This window comes from Pocillopora verrucosa, chromosome 9, assembly GCF_036669915.1.
Source record: "Pocillopora verrucosa isolate sample1 chromosome 9, ASM3666991v2, whole genome shotgun sequence".
In the NCBI taxonomy this organism is placed as follows: Eukaryota; Metazoa; Cnidaria; class Anthozoa; order Scleractinia; family Pocilloporidae; genus Pocillopora; species Pocillopora verrucosa.
In genome coordinates this window covers 13844181-13861012 of record NC_089320.1, presented here as the reverse complement: position 1 = coordinate 13861012, position 16832 = coordinate 13844181, and the positions used below count along the sequence as shown (strand labels likewise).

Genomic DNA, 16832 nt, shown 5'->3' with positions numbered 1-16832 from the left:
ATGTAGCTTTTTACTTATGATTATTTTGATCAAATAATCAGCTTAAAAACGCACGTTCACGCTCGAAATTTATTGTCAGAAAAGCATCCTTTTCTACACTGTTTAAAAAGCGAAAAATTGGGAAAAGCAATGGCCACATGATTTGGTAGCATGCCCACTCTTAATCGAAAGATGCGCATTCAGCCACAGGTGTATGACTAGGCCGATGCGTGTGGTTTTCAAGGTGGAGACATTTGATATTCACAGTGTTTCCCTTTACCCAGGAATATAGATGATCGAGTAGTAACTTTGTGATGTAAGTGAAATCTAACGAGTAACTGGAGGGGTAAATCAGTTATGAACTCTAGGCATCCCATCCTAAAGGAACAAAATCCTCCTAATCCGTTATTTCGTGCAAGATAATCCAGGTTAGTCTTCGGCAGGTGTGCGACTTGATAGCCCTAGTGTTCAGTCTTTCCCTAAATCATCCGTCTCTCGTATGTCTGTGGGCTTCATTATGTCGAAAATCGTGCCATGCCTAATGCACAGATCATACTATTTTAGCGCTCAGCCAGTTTTGTGAGTTTAAACCTCTTGGGAAATTTTTCACTTAATGGCGTAATAATTACCTTTAGCTTAATCCGTTTAAGCGTAAACGTGACGGAAAACTTACCGTTTGCTTTGGTTTTGGCCAGTCTAAATTTAAAGAGAGTATTCTGAATGTAAAGTAATAAAAGTATCATTTCAGGGTTATTTCAGTACAACGTTGCTTTGACACCTTGTTCACATCCCACTTACGACGTCAGCGTCATCGATCATTCCAAACAATTTACCATTTGACGTTTTCTATTACATTCAGCTATTGGTTTTTTAATTTACATAATCCGCATACACAAAAGTACAGAGTTAAGTACAAGATCTGTATGTCTTATGGTGACTAGCTCCACTGTGGACAATCATTCGTGTTCCTTCTCTGTGCGTGTTGAGAGATCGCATACTAAAGTTGCGCAAAATTTGTGAAATTCTACGTGAAAATAACAGTAACTAAGGAAATTTTGGTTGAAATCTTTTGTGAATGTAAGACGCGAAAAGTCTTAGCTTTGAGGTGCTGAAATTGCCGATATGAAATCAAAGGAGTTAAAACAACTTTTGGAAGTAGTGTTTCTTGTTTCCATTGGCCTGACACATTATAAGGCCATGGCAGAGAGAGGTATGTACAAGAAATGTTCATCTTTGCTTCAACGCAACTTTTGTTTTTCACCAGTTCTGATCAGTGTACAGTTAATCAAGAGAGGAGATTTTGTTTTAATTAGTTTATTTTTGAATCATAATTTCAGCTGTTCTCTTGAATAAAGACAAAAATGCATCCTCTTCCTGGCAATGGTTGACCCGTTTTGAGTTCGGCGTATGGAGTGGGGTGAGTATTCGCCATAGGCAAATTTATGTCTTCTGCGAAATGAATTATTTTATTCCCTTCTGTAAAATTCGCACAGCCTTGTTACACACGTCGCTTAGGATGGCTAAGGCCTAGTTGAAAATTTTGCCAATTAAGCTTTGTTCTCTTGTGTTATACCTGATTAAAATTATTTTTTTTATATATACAAAAAACGAAAACCTATTAGTAATTCAAGAGATTTGATACTAGGCGGCCGTGTTTCATAGGAATAGCTCGAGGCCAAATTTTAAGATTGCGTACCATGTCACTGTTTAAGGTTCGGTATGGAATGTCAATATTTTTTTATTGCAATACGAGGGAAGCACGTTTAAGTTTGAGAGCCGAATCCAACGGCCTTAAACAACTTCTTTGTACGTCAAACCATTAAAAAAACATATACCTATCGTATCTTAGGAAACTGATTCACAAAGCGTCGCAACGAGTACGGCTGCCATTTGTCCCAATAGATACAAAAGGAAATAAATGTGATATACGCAGGTCACAGGTCAATATTGATTCGTTACAATTTATGTCTATGCGTTAGCCAATGAAACCCCTTTTGACATATGGGTCCAATATTCAAATGCATTTTAGGCTATAAATGTTACCAGATAACCAACTCTTAGGATAATCATTGCCCTCTTTTATTCTCTGATAGCACAATTATTAGCTCCATCGTTTACTCAATATCCGTGAAAACCATGTCGCTTTGTTAATTTGGATATTTTATTATCCTAGCTGGAATGTTATAAGAAATGAGCTCCCTTAAATTGCGTGTCGTGCCCGTACTAATTCACGTATTAGAAATCTGTCATGTTTAGGGACTGGATAGGTACAAACAGTTGAACGAAGTGCTTTCAGTTTCTTGTATTCCAGACAATTTTGTAATACCAAAACGTTCTCTGAAAATAATACTTGAAGAGATGCTTGTCTTTCGACGAATAAAAATATGACAGATTAGCTCATTCGTTTTCATTTATCCTGTGACAGGCATTGTTTATCGTCAAGCAACAGAACGTAAACAAATGTTCTTAGATGACTTTTCGAACACGTTTCTAGCTTCTTGTTCTTTATTCAGTGTTTCACAAAGTGGCAGAACCGTTTACTTCTCCGTAAAGAGTTCTCTAAACAAGTCAGGACTGAAAAGCGAGCCTTTAGGCTATCCAAGAAGACCTCCTCGGAGTTTTTATAGTCATCTCTAATTGTTCTCCACACCTCGTGTTCGGCAGTACTATTGTATTGTGATAAACACAGAATGTTCACTGGGTTCGTAATAAAATTTCTTTGTAATGGTCACAAAGCGGCCAGTCCAAATCCGTATAATTTAAGATTTACAGCTTGAAAGCGGCGTTTTGACGCATTTAGTCGAGTTTAAACGGTAATTCTTAAGAAGATGAATTGTGAAGTTCTTCTTTGAAGGTTCTCTTTCCCCTAAAACTTTCAATTTTTTTGTGAAACACAATCACAGAAAACCATTTTCTAACGGGGCCACCGATATTAAAATTCGCTACTTCTTTCTTCTATTGTTGTACAGTGACGCAACAAAATATGCTGTCTTGATGACTAAAGTGCAAATAAGTAATATCCCTATGACAAAAGAAGACCAAGAAATGCCTCGCTCTTTATCATTTATGGACAGAATTGCAAGGAAAAATTCAAGTCGGACCGTAATTACTTCATGAACTACTCCGAGTGAAGCTGCGTGCAATGTCTTGAAGACCAGTTCTTGATCTTGCAATCTAGGGGCTAAATTGACTTTTACTAAAAAAATTCTAAGGGTCTAACGATAAGCTAATCAGAAAGCAGATTCGTTTGAAAGAATTTGATCAGCTGGGTCCACTCTCGCGAGACCATAACTTAATTTCATATCGTGATCAATTGCTCTGGACTTTTCAGGCGGCAAGTTCTGTCACAAGAATGCTGCGCTTATTGTCCTTGGATCCCGTTAGATCGCAGTCACGAGGTCATTATAGTCTCCGTAGATAACGTTAGGTTTAATCGAATCTGAAAAGCTAATGATTCTAATCGCGTTCGGAACCCTTCGATGAATCGAACTAGTCGACTCTTTTAATACCAAGCGATTTAACTTAAATTTAATTAGCCAAACCTATTGAGCCCGAAGCACAATTCATACAACAGCAGTTTGTGCCTTTTTAAACAGGAACTAATTCCAATCTAAACACCAGAGATTGTAAATCCTTTAATCTTTTCGCTTTCTTGTAATTGGCCTTATAGATGAGAAAATTAAACCATCTGATACTGGCTTTCGGAAGATAGACGTCGATATAATAACTCGCTACGTCACCTTTCCGAAGATTTCGTAACCTTTGGTATTAAGCTATATCAAAACGCACGCAAATTCGGTAACATACCCACAAACTGTCTCAAATGCTACAACCCAAATCCGCACCATTTGCGATAAGGGTTTCGTCATTAAAAAAATCAAACTACCTATAGACAGTTTTTTGCAAAGAAAAAAAATACCCCTTTTCCTTTAGTCACAACAATATATGTGATATCTCGGTGGGCAGTTGAATTACATCAGTTCAAAATTTTATTAGGGCAAAATTCTTTCTTACAACAGTTTTTGTCTCTACGACCGAATCTTACCCCCTACTTAGTAAGGAAACAAAATTAATTTAGTCCACAGCTTTGTGCATTGGTATTTTCATAATAGCGCTCTCTTTTATGCCGCTCCCTTTATGTCCATTCTGGTAACGCCTCGTCGTCAACACACAAATCCTAAACGCATTGAAAATATGGATAATTTATCTCTCTGATGCAGTGACCCTTTTCACTCTTGACGCCATTCCCGACATTTTTTAGCGGAAAAAGAATATTTAATTTGGAAAAACTTTCGTGCGTACTCACTTTCTATAAAACTCTTACTGGAGATCAAATTTTTGAAGTGGACTCCTTTTTAAAGTCTTTTTGCCAGAACTATAACTTCGCTTTTGATAAGTCGCACTCCAATGACTTTTTGCAAGTGCTTGAAATTCTTCCAGTGAAAAAGGGGCGCTGGTCAGCAGTAAAGTATTAGCGTGCAATTCGAGCTCTTAAGTAAAATCTGCGCAAGTTTGATCAGTTCGCAATGATCAAAAAAGAAGCAAGCCTTCTTACGGATAGCTAAGCCAGGTTTGTTTCGATAATAACCGAGCGACAAAGCCAAATGGGGCCGTGGAAAATAAGTTTACCCACCCGCGCGCAGCTCGTAGCGCGTGAGATATTTGCTTTACAGAATATAGAGGCCGGAATGCTTAGTTATTTTGTTCTTTATCAATGATTCTCTCTTTTTATTTTTTTGTACGTACCAAGATACACAACGAAAAGACAGTTACAGCCACTTAGTTTTCGAAGACAAAACATCAGTCAGTTAGAGTACATACAGTGCTGGTTGTACCTTACGTTAGAGTTAGTAAAGGGAGAACCATTACAGTGAGAATGATTTGATCATATTGTAATAACAATTGACAGCTTCTGTATTTGTTTATCACCTACTGTTAAATATAACGAAACAGAATGATTCCATAGCATGTTACAGGGCAAGGATGCACTGGGTCACTCGCTTAGATTGCGTAGGAATCGTTAATTTTTACACTGCGTTTTTGCTTTCCAAAGAAGTCACAATGCTTTTACTTTCTAGCCTCAAAGGTTAATCCCAAGTTTGAAAAAATGCAGTGGTAATACAAAATATTAATCTTTTCTGTAAACCTAATCAATTTTTTCCTTTTGACGTTTTCGTGAGGGTAGATAAACCCATGCGTTCTACATGATCAACTTAGAGCCCATCGAGCTACAATGCTTTCAATTCGCATCTCCTCGACGAGACTCCTTTTAATGAATCAATGAAGTGAAAGGGATCGGAACCTTTTGAATTTACTAAAATGACGCAATTCAGAGACGCTGATTTGATTAACTGGCGCCAGTAAATTCTCTAGAATTGCTGTTTTCGTAGATCAATTATTCGCAAACAATGGTTTATTTTCACATGTCCAAAAGGTTACGTATCCAAATATTTTCTTTAATCGTTTCGCCGTTGAAAACAACTACTTGCCCTATGAATGGTATCGCCACTACTTGTAATCCCGACATGGTAAAGCATCGTTTAAGACTTATTATCGCTAATAGACTGAAAGATTAGTTAAAACCTACCACTAACTAAACTCTGATTGTTCCGGACGACGTTCGGATAGTTTGGCTCCATGAAGTCGGGAGGGTTAGTGTTCTGCGAGGCCAGCCTGGCGCCAGATAATGACTGTGAAATCGGTTTCAAATGCGAAGTTAATCCGTCCTGTATCTTGTAATTTACCACTACCGTCCCACTCTAAAACCCTTGTATTCCATTTGTCATTGAACGGGCTTTTAAGTTGTGATAATTAGGCTCTCGGATTTTCTTGTGCCAAAACTGAATTACGTAATAGCATTGTATTCCATCGATGTTCTAGCACTGCACTTATTCGTATTTGGTTTTCTCTTGTTACTAAAACTCCGTGCGTTCTCGCCAAAACGTATACGTGTATTAAAGAGTTTATCTTGTCTTAGAAAATAATATCATAAAATTCTGTAATATTCTACAGGTTTCGTTATGGGGCCATAATGAATAATCTGACATGAGCCTCTGTAACGTCATCACCACACTTACCTCAATTTACTTTTGAGTTGGCAAACAGTGACACAAAGCATGGCTCTTAAACAAAAAACTTCACCACCTCAATTAACAGCTAGGAACAAACAAATCGATCTTCATAATCTTTTCAGAGAACTTCGTTCATACACCAGCGTATTGGAACTCAACACCGGACAAAAATAGAGCGGCACTATCTTTCAGTGCTTTTTAAAATAACATAAGAAAATTAGACCTGCTAAGTCTATCTTGATCACAATGTTTTTTTAAAAACAACAACAGCAACAATATTTGTTTTGTATATCTTCTGTTTCATACTTGAAAACTAGCTTGAAAGTGTTTTTCACTCATAGCTAGGTGTATTTACACAATACACTAGTATGTGTGGATCGCGGCATGTACGTTATTCCCTCACAGAAAAGTAAAATTAGCCTCAAGGGTGGTAAACACATTCTAACCTCTTCCGGCACGATGCAAAGCTACACGGGTGTCTCAATAACTAAGACCAAAGTTCTAAGACCTCGAAAACTTATCGATGAACTGTCTTTGACTCTGTTTGACCATCTGATCCCAACAAGGAGAGCTGACCTCAAGTACCCTCCAGTTCATCAAAACGCAAAGTTTTCGAGGTTTTAAATCTTAGGTCCTACTTGGGTGATTATAGTAACTGCGCTTAAAAGAACAAAACTATTTAGCTGAAAGACCAATCGATGTCTAGTTAACATGGTGCCTGAAAGAGAATAAAAGATAACTAAGTAGAAAATAACAAATTAATATCATACCAGCAGGCTGATAAGTCAGCAATATTTATTGGTAAAAATCTTACAAAGCTTCATTCATTCATCATGCTAATTCGACCCACCCTGTTCCCTTATATTCGTGGCTGTCCATGGCCGGTCAACGCGGCGTTTTATCCTGGCCAAGAGACTTATTCGAGACGGTCCTTTCAAGATTTCTGAGCATAGGGCTCATCCTTCGCAAATTTAAATTGTTAGCGGCCTGGCAATCTATCGCGAAAAGATTTCCAACCTCCCGTTTACGAGTTACATTTATACAATAAAAAAAATTAAATCTTTCTGTGACAGTTTTTTTATCTAGTCTTTTTTAGTAACTGTTTATTGATCAGTGTCGTCGAAGCTTTATTTCTTCTTTTCAACATGATTATTTCAAAGAGTATCGTTGTGATATTATATTTATTTGATTTCAGTGGTCCCAGGATGGAATCAGTGGATCTTACGCTGTGTGCGATCTTTCAGAAACGAGAACTAATCATACAAACAGCTGGCTGATCTCAGAGTATGTTGACCTGCAGGGAGCAAACGAAGTTCGACTCGGGCTTACATTCATGGTTGGAAAGTGTCCGGCTGAACTTAACTTTTGCAAAGAGAGCTTCAGCGTTTACGCGCTTCAAACGGAAGGGCCTTTTGCAAGTGGCGTAACTAAGCGCGATATTGAATCCGGTAATTTCACATTTGTGGAAACCGTCAATGCCACCAATCTTTGGACGCAACAGGATCCTTCCCAAGTCAATCAAGTTAATTTGACTTTAGCTGTTAATAGTTTCGGCATCTACTTTGGGTTTCGAGACACAGGCGCCTGCCTATCGCTTACATCTGTTACTTTGTCATACTTATACTGTCCAACAGTTGTCAATCAGGGAATTGTCTTCCAAAAGATTGCTGCGCCTTCGTCGAGCCAGCAAAACACTACTGTCAAAGGCAACTGTTCTGAAAAGGCATCGCCATATCCAAGCAACAGCACACTCTCTGTTACGTGTCTTAGTTCTGGTCAATGGATGATGGACAGTCAGGTCACATGTCAATGTTCAGTTGGATATGAATTAGTGGGAGACAAGTGCGTCGGTAAGAGGGACTTTTGTTTTCAAATACGCCCTTCTTTGCACATCCACGTTTTCCTCTGACAATTTAAATTAATTTTCTCAGACATCGAAATTTGTCTAGCAGTGTACCTATACAAGTTCCGATATTCATCTGTTACAACCCCCTATGTAGTGTTCTAGAAAAATTTAGCTTTATTTTCTTTGTGCACCCTTCACAACCGTGCTTGTCTTAAAAGTCCTTGGAAAATTTACTGTTGGTTCTCCTTACGCGATTAAGTCACAGCTAATGAATCTTGAATGCAAAGCAAACAGTTTTCGACCCTATCATTCGCAATTTGTCTTAATCTTCTTTATCACCAGCCATCAGCTGTACTCCTTATTCATTTTTTTTGCTTTTTATTACCTCTTGTGCGTTTCTCTTTTTTTCCCGAACTCATAAATCGAAAACTATTTCAAGTTTATGTAGTTTGTTCTGCCTAAAAACTTACCCGAAATAATTATAGCAACGCAGCTCCTTCCAAGTCTATTTGGTTCTAACGACCTCAAAATTCAGCTGTCAATTTATTTCTTTCTGAATTTTATTTGTAAATGTGCTTTTCAGGATGCCAGACAGGCCGATATAAAGCGTCAATTGGTAATGACTTTTGTGCTACATGTCCTGCTAACAGTGCACCTGATCCTAATCATAGTTCTTGCATCTGCAATAATGGATTTTACAGGGCCCCTGAGGATGCTGTGAGTGATGATTGCACAGGTAGGAAAGTGCTAATTGTAGACGGTTTCTTACTGGTAAGGATTGCTTGACTCTGTCGTTGACTTGCACCCAGATTAATTTTTGAAACGTCAGTTCCAGATCTTTTCGGTAGATCCAACAAAATATCATCTGTTCACCATCCTGGCTATCCGCAAAACCAACCAATTAAAGAATCATCCCTGCATTTGAAACTAACGTTGCATGAAAAGAATTAAGTAAAAGAAAACAGAGCAGCGTTCTGACATACATATCATAAATCATCATACTGATACAACACACTTTTGATTTGTTTAGAAAGTAATATAACTGTATTTATGTTATTAGCCCCTCCTTCAGAGCCCAAAGATATCAACATCACAGAACTTACAGACAGCATTGTGGTGGTTGCATGGTCTCCGCCTGCAGACAACGGAGGGCGTAATGACGTTAAATACGACGTTCAATGTACTACTTGCTCAAACTCTGGTTCATGTTCAAAATATTGTAACGGTGCACAGTTCTGGCCTGGTTCTGTAGACCTACCCTCGCTCCAAGTGACGATAACTGGTCTCAACTCAGATACGGTCTACAATATATCTGTGATTTCCAAAAATGGCGTCAGTGGTCAGGGAGGAATACAATCTCTTCAACGATTGCACAAGACTTTCTCTATAAGAAAGAATGCAGAAACAACTACTAGTCCCGGAACAACCACCGCCGTGATGGAGAATTTTACGACGACGGAAAGTACGAAACGTAACAACTTTTGCTATACAAGAAAACTATATGCGCATTTCCCATCCCCCTTTTCCTGCACCCTGCACCATTTTTCCTTATAATAAATTACAGCTTCAACCCTTTTGCTGTCTGCCATACAGTTCTTATTATGTTGGTTTGGAGAATTTGGTATTGGCCGGATCAACCAATAATCCCCTAATTGATATTTTCTTTATTCTCATCACTTGCCTGCCTGGTATTTTATTGAACTTGTAAGGAGAAATCCTGTCTTGGTTACTTATTAGAGTTTATGGTTTAATCATGCGAACGACTTTCCGAGCAACCATCAAACTCTCAACGTCTCTACTGACGCGATTCGGCTGCACCTGCTAAAGATTTTCACGAGACTTAAACAAAAGGGCTCCTTTAATTGAAGTTGGTATCTGCGGATGAATAGAAAATGTTATTCAATTTTAAGAATTCATTTGTTACAAACTGACAGTTTTTTCTCGTTTTCTTTTACACAAACAGCACGTCCGGTTTTAGGCACTGCAGGCTCTCAAGTATCTACCGCTATCGGCATTTCTGTGACTGTCACCTTTCTCGTCTGTTTCATAATAGCAGTCGTGGTTTTCTTCTTCCTGATGAAAATTTTCAGAAAAAGACTTTTCGACAAGGAAAGTGTTCAGAGTTCCTCAACCCAGCTGACTGAGTTCTCGAGGAGTGAAACCCCATCATCGAATATGCAGTCGGTTGTTACTTCAGAAGATCCTAAGGAGAACGATAATAGCCCGGAAACCTCGCAGCCTGCAGATAAGGAAAAAGTTAGTCGCAATTTCACAGTTCCACTTATCAAAATCAAAGACTTTGAGTCTAATTCGAGGCCGAATTCTGCTGGAAGCAGTCACTCCAGTGTGCCCATTCTGCCCATTCTGCCCCAAAGAAAAAATAGGATTCTTCCCCATATTGACTGGACGCCTCCGCGGTCCATAACGCCCATGTTGCTCCCAAGGAGAAAGGACTCACTACAGATGGATCTTGATGACAGCCTAAGGAAGGGGGACTCATTACAAGTGGATCCTAATGACAGCCCAAGGAAGTCCCCGGAGGGTTCTGAACGTGCCAAAATCGAAGTAGAACGGAGTGCGTCCGTGAACAGCTGGTTTCCAGCAGAAGAAGTACAAGTTAATGTCTGAGATATCCATCGTCCTGTACTGTCCTATGTCCTGTGGATTCAAATCAAATTGCTAACAATAGAGTCCAATCGGCTGTTTTGTTTTTCAAAAATTGTTTGGCTGGACCGTTTAATCGGTAAATGAGGAAGATAAATTCTGAAAGCTGAAAGAGCTGGTTCTGGCCTAAGTAACCACGTCTTCTATGATAACACTACTCAGTTTTCATGCTATCAAGCAGACTATTCACTGATGCGGGGAAGTCGTTTTGACTGCCAAATGTTGTAACGACAGTGCAAGAGTAATACTTTTAGCTTCAGTGAAAGCTCGCGAGACAAGACAACTATCATATGCGTCCTTTAAAAAGCTGAAATACTAGCTGTTTTATTTGCACTAAACCTATATCAAAATTGTCAATATCCATCGCTGGAAATCATCAATGAAGAGTGTAGTTTACGTATAATAAGCATACCGCCTACGTTATTGTTTTTCTTATGAATAAGAAAGAAGACCTGAGATGCTGCATTTGTACAATGGCAGGTAGCTCACTCGGGAAGTTGGCAGGACCCTTCAGGGGTCAAGTGCATTTACATAAGTTCTTAATGAACAGTTTGAATGGTACACGAGAATTAATGAAAGGCCCTAACGTTCATAGTACAGCAGTGTGATGTCCCCTGCATACGCTTCTGGTCCTGGCCATCCTCGATCCAACAATACTCTTTGAATTAAACTTTTGCATCATGAATGCAGTTCCATAACAAATAATGAATTATTTGTAATATATTTTCCAGTCGCAAACAGGAATTGTTGAACGGGCGTAAACCGAAAACTTAGAAAGTTTTCATGTAGGCATATCTGGCGGAGACAGTTTCAGAAGAATCTCATTCTAAGCAGAAATCCTTCAGCTGCAACTATTTTTATAAATGAAAGTTCTTGGTCACGTCCACGACAAACAAGAAACTTAAAGATATTTATTTGGTGCGTGTAGTATTTTACTAATTTGCAGGCCTTTATCAACTGCCTCTCTTGATGGAAAGAATCAATTTTAAAAGACAACCCCTTCGATTCGTTAGACGAGTGTATGTCGCTGAGAACGAGAGGGCTCCATGATAATTTGGTTTCATCAACTGAGTTGATTGTGTAAAGCAGCCTCCGTGGAGAGTTTCTACAGCTGACGTGAAAGCGTTAGTCATCCTTATCTCTGACGATGAGCTAAAGCTCAAAATGTCAACTTTAGAAACTCTCTACGGTGGCCAATTTACACAATCAACTCAGTTGATAAACCCCAAATTGTCTTGTGATGCTGCCCATTGACGCAGCACCAGAGTTTCTCTAGAAGCTTCCCCCCCGACCCCATGTAGATAATTATCCTTAAAGCGAATCTTGGGCTCAGTCTTTCATTCTTTGCTACCAGTCTCCCGCACTGATTCTCAGTCCTCTCCATAAATTAGGAGCATCTCCTTTTCCTCATTGGCTTTTATTGTCGTGCGAGTAAAAATAAATTAGCTAGACAGAAGTTTCGCGGCACTAATGATTTGATTTTCGCACGTTACTTTTAACTAACGTACCTGACTGTGCTGAATAAGGTTCTGATTGAAGTCTGGGAGAAACTTTTCTCATAATGATTAAATATGGGGCCGGTCATTATTTACCGTCTGGGTGGGACGGGGATTTTGGAGGATCACGTGGAAAAAACACACGCTATCTTCAGTTTGTTCAGAGCTCCTCTGTTCTGATGGTCGACACCAGCCCCACCAGGAACGTTAACTTGAAGGATGTGGGAGAAATAATTGCATATCAGCGTGAAGGAAGACTTAACAAAATAAATATAGATGCATCGCGTACTTGTAACAATGAAAACACATGTAGCTATTTGAAAAGGAATAGTTTAACAAGAGAACTAGGCTGTACATTTAATGATTTATAAAAACTCGCCTTGGTGATATCCAAAAATTCATTTCAGAGTAATACACTAGTTAGCACTTTGATTGTTTTGGGCCGGAGTCGAAATCTAATGCAATCACATTCGTTTATTCAAATCTGCCTAATCCCCCTTTACCTGGCGGTCTTAAAATGACAAAATACATTAATCAGCGGAAACTCTGAACAAACCGTCGGCTCAGTGACGTTTCGAATTGCGGAGGTTATTTCAACACAAAAATTTCAACTCTCAACGTTGGATATCTGACATATCTTATTGGATAAAACCGAACATATCTTGCTTTAATGGCAGAAGTGAGATAATTCTTCACGATGCTGTTTCGGTCTGCATTTCCTGGAAATACCTGCCAAAGAAGAGAAAATTGTGGAGCTTACAACATACTTGAAAAAAGCAGACTCTAAGGAATACCATAGTTCTAAATGAAGCAGGAGCAAATAGTTCATAGGCCAAACAGAAATTTGGTAGCTAACGAACACGCCGTGTAGGCTCCAAACTACTTACAGGGAGCTGCTAATGCATCATCAAGATATTACCTAATGGTCATCCTATGGAAGCTGAGGAAATAGAAGAGATAAGCAATCCATACTCAGGTTTAGGCAGCGATTAAAAGATTTAGACAAATCAAATCGTTAAATTCGTCCAGCAAGATTGGTTCGTTTCGCTCTGATCACTTAGACAGCTACCGCAAAATAGATGATACAGATCCTATAGGAATATAGAAATTAGACAATTTAGAATTTGCTCACTTTATCAAAGTTATTTTCCATGTAAGTTTTCCAAATCACTCCATCTGTTGAAAGATGTATTTTGTAACTGGTAGTCCAGTCAATATATCTTCCACTCCCTTGAGTCGCCAGAGCACAGACATATCGCACTTCACCCATATCAACCTGAAGATAGTGTGAACTGTTAATCGTAGTCTTTGGGGTCCAACCTTTACCACCCCTCTGTCCATTTTGCCGGCCGTAGGACGGTCTAGAACCCATGTTGAACATTGTACTTGCCGTCATTCTACTACTATCAGGGATTATGTTACTGTCCTCTACGCCTACAGCTTCACATGCTGGTCAAGAAAATTGGAAACATTCTTTAGTGAAATCAAAATGACCTAGATAATTGTCTTTATCTCTGTATCAACGAAAATGCATCACAGAAAAAAAATCACCTATGTTTGTGGAAGGAAACAGGCTCAGTACACTTGAGTTTAAGAACCAACGGTTTCATCTTTACCCAAAGCAATAAACTACACAAAGCAAATGGGTCAAAGGATGGGAATTTATTTCTTTAATCTTGCGGAACATCCGAGAAAAGCACATATCAAAAAAAAGTTAGAAACGCACTACATTTCCTAAACTGTCGTCGTGATATCATTGTCAAGAGACAGAAAACAAAAGCAGTTGTATCACTCTGTTACTGGCAAACATCTGACAAATTAACACCAAATTGATATTATTGATTTTGATGAGCACATCTCACTTAGTCCTATGAAAGGTCAGGGAAAGTTGGCCTTTCTCATTCATCAACGTCATCAGTCTCGCGAGTAAACGGAAACTCAGTACCAACAGACTACTGTGGCAAGAGTATTTTCTTTTCCCTCTAACTTATGTTTGATCACCCGGGCCTATCAAGGACTACTTGACACTTCATCATTACCCCTGAAACTACTTAACCTTGACACGCTGCTAGCACAGATATCAACAACATTTTTCATTTACCAGTTTTCTTCTGAAAATTATATCAAGATCTGTGACCTCTATCACGGCCACAATCACATTTATCACCACCGTCACCGTCACAATCACTGTCATGATCATTTTCATCTTCACTATTTTAAAATGTTATCATAAATCTTGCTATCATCATGATTACCTCAAATAAAAAGAAAAGAATCACAGGGAATACTTCCTTTTGTCACTGCGTATGAAAGGAGTATTGGAGCCCTGTCTTTATGCAACTTATTGCAGAGTCTGTAAGATACCAGTGTGAACGCAAAAGGCTCACAAAACTTCATAAATACTTTCAGACCTACTTTAGAGTTTAACCACTTACATGATACCGAGAGCTGCATTGCAGAGAATGCCTTAAAAATTTCCGCTGATGACGCTACGCAGGTAAACTTTCCCGAGTCTTATTTCTTTGTATTCCAGATATGAAGTGTTCCATCCTCATCGACCTTCGATCTTCCAAATGGTAGCTCACTATTTTCTCTAACCCACGTCACTTTTGGTTTGGGGTCGCTTTTGGCCTGGCAAGAGACTGAAACGTTGCGGTGCTTGAGTATGTCTAGATCTGAAGGAGGACGCACACTAAATTTGGGCAGTTGTACAACGCTAAGATGCGTAACGGCTAAGGCCTGCCTTAATTGATTTGATGCCATACATTTATAAATGCCAGAATCTTTATTCTGTCAATTCAGTAACGACAGTTGTCCACCTTTCAGAACAGCTCCGCCTTGCTCTATTTTACCGTGCACTTTAGACCACGTGATCACCGCTGAAGGGAACCTAGTCACGTGGCATTCTGGCAGCGTGATATTTTTTTCCTTTTCGACGTAAGATGGGCCAAACGAAAGAGAAACCTTGGGCTGGCCTAAAGAATAATAAAAGAGGAAGAAACAACAGGATTCTATTGACAGAATTATTAAACAGCGGAGTTTTTTAAATACTCTGTGTAACCCGGTTAAGTTTTCCCGTTTGTAACAGAGAAGCTCTCTCTGCTAAACAGACAGAAAGAAACATATGTTAGTCTCTTGGGATTAAGGAACCCCAGGATGAAAATTTTACCAAGTTTTGAGAGAAAAACGACAAAGTCTGACCATATATGTGACCGTATATGTATGTGGATCATACTGCCCACTTTTTTCTCTCGTACCAGAATACTTCGAAGAGGAGCCTACTCCAATGATACTTTGTAATCAAGGTTAAAAGCTACCCCCTTCCCCTCTTCCTCTTTAACCTCCACAGACTTCAAGCAAGAGAAACCCAAAGCGCCTAACGAAAGTGTTAAATCCCACGTTTTATAAAGGAGAAAACAGCATTTCTTATGAACGTTTCCAATTAGGCCTGCACGCAGAAAGTACTCTGACTCGAAGACATGCTTATGACTTAAGGGAGGAAATTAGCTGAAATTTGCTTTGAAATTTTCTTTAAAAGCAAAACAATTTAAACGACGTCAGCAAAAATGATTAGTACACAACGAAAAACAACAAGAAAAATGCACAGCACGAGATAACTGAAGCATGAGGTCATGAGTTGAAAAACAGGAAGTCACGTAGTCTGTTTGACGAGGCTTACAAAATATGTCGAGGCAAATCAAATCAAAGATGGATTCTGCCAACTACTATGCTTAGTGCCAACAACATACAAAACTTACTCTCTAGATGTTTTTTAAACCATTTTCACATCTAAACATCAGATTTTTCATGAAAAGGCCAGAATCTTCGAGCTATTTTTGCATCACTAGTTTAGAGGTCAAAATGACAAATGAGTGTGTTTTTGATAATATTCGTACGGGTTTTCCTCTTCAAGTACAAATCGTCGAAAATTCTGAGACTACAGACAAGCGACAAGGATTAACTACATTTGAGAAACGCGTTAAAAAAAATGAAAGCGAATTAGAAAGTTAAAAAAATTGCCAAGGACAACGTCTTCTTCCTTTATTACATTAGTCTCCCCTAACGCTTGAGAAACAGAAAATTATCATTTGTAATGTTAAAAATTTTGGAGTCTTCGTTGAAAAAAAAGCGGCACTAAGCCGCAAATTTTCTTTCTCCAACAGATAACAACAATTTCTTATTTCACAGCGAATTTTTCCCTTTGGAAAGGTGTTCTTTATGCTGTTTGACGCGCAACAGCTAACTTGTATCGGTCAGCTTACAGTCGGCAAACGATTATACTCTAATCAAGCCAATTATAGAATTACCTAGTAGATTACCTACTACTAGTAAAGAAATGACCTCCTCGACAGCTTCCAGCCGTCGGTCCTGATCAGTAAACTTCAGCTCGATTCTAATAAATCCAGCGGAATAAAGTAGCAGACAGAAAACAGATAGTACCGTGCCAGTGTTCAATAATGAATAGCACTCTTTTTTAGGCATCTTTACACAGAGTGCTTGAAATTCTGTCTTAATCAATAACCCTCCCTCAGCTATCTGAATTCAATGAATCAAATTCTAATCTTGGATCACCCTCGGCGACAGCGAAACTATATCGTCAAGTTCCCGTGGCAAATGGCTTGTTTTCTTAGCGTCATACTGAGTCGACTTGTAGACAATGTCTGAGTAAAATATATTAATAGTTATAGCCCCCATTTGGCGCGCAAATATGTTATTTGTCCGCGAAAATTGTCTGGTCGACCTAAATATCGTGTTATGTTTGCCAAATGCTGGGAA

The 16832-nt window shown here is 38.9% G+C and overlaps 1 protein-coding gene and 1 pseudogene across 1 annotated transcript; one reads left to right on the top strand and one right to left on the bottom strand.

The window, feature by feature from the left end:
- Positions 1-890: 890 nt before the first annotated feature.
- On the top strand, positions 891-11354 carry LOC131775326 (ephrin type-B receptor 4b). Its single transcript, XM_059091426.2, has 6 exons — positions 891-1189; positions 1317-1396; positions 7246-7900; positions 8480-8632; positions 8957-9358; positions 9860-11354. The coding sequence occupies exons 1-6, from the start codon at positions 1102-1104 to the stop codon at positions 10522-10524; spliced, it is 2043 nt and encodes a 680-aa protein (XP_058947409.2). The 5' UTR covers positions 891-1101; the 3' UTR covers positions 10525-11354.
- A 1290-nt stretch (positions 11355-12644) lies between these two features.
- Positions 12645-16538, bottom strand: LOC131775370 (hemicentin-2-like; annotated as a pseudogene).
- Positions 16539-16832: the final 294 nt, after the last annotated feature.

Excerpts from the sequence above, each read along its gene's own strand:
- LOC131775326 (XM_059091426.2), top strand. The coding sequence starts at position 1,102 with ATGAAATCAAAGGAGTTAAAACAACTTTTGGAAGTAGTGTTTCTTGTT. Across the intron at positions 1,397-7,245 it reads AGTTCGGCGTATGGAGTGGG|TGGTCCCAGGATGGAATCAG; the intron begins GTGAGTATTCGC and ends ATTTGATTTCAG. Across the intron at positions 8,633-8,956 it reads TGTGAGTGATGATTGCACAG|CCCCTCCTTCAGAGCCCAAA; the intron begins GTAGGAAAGTGC and ends TTATGTTATTAG.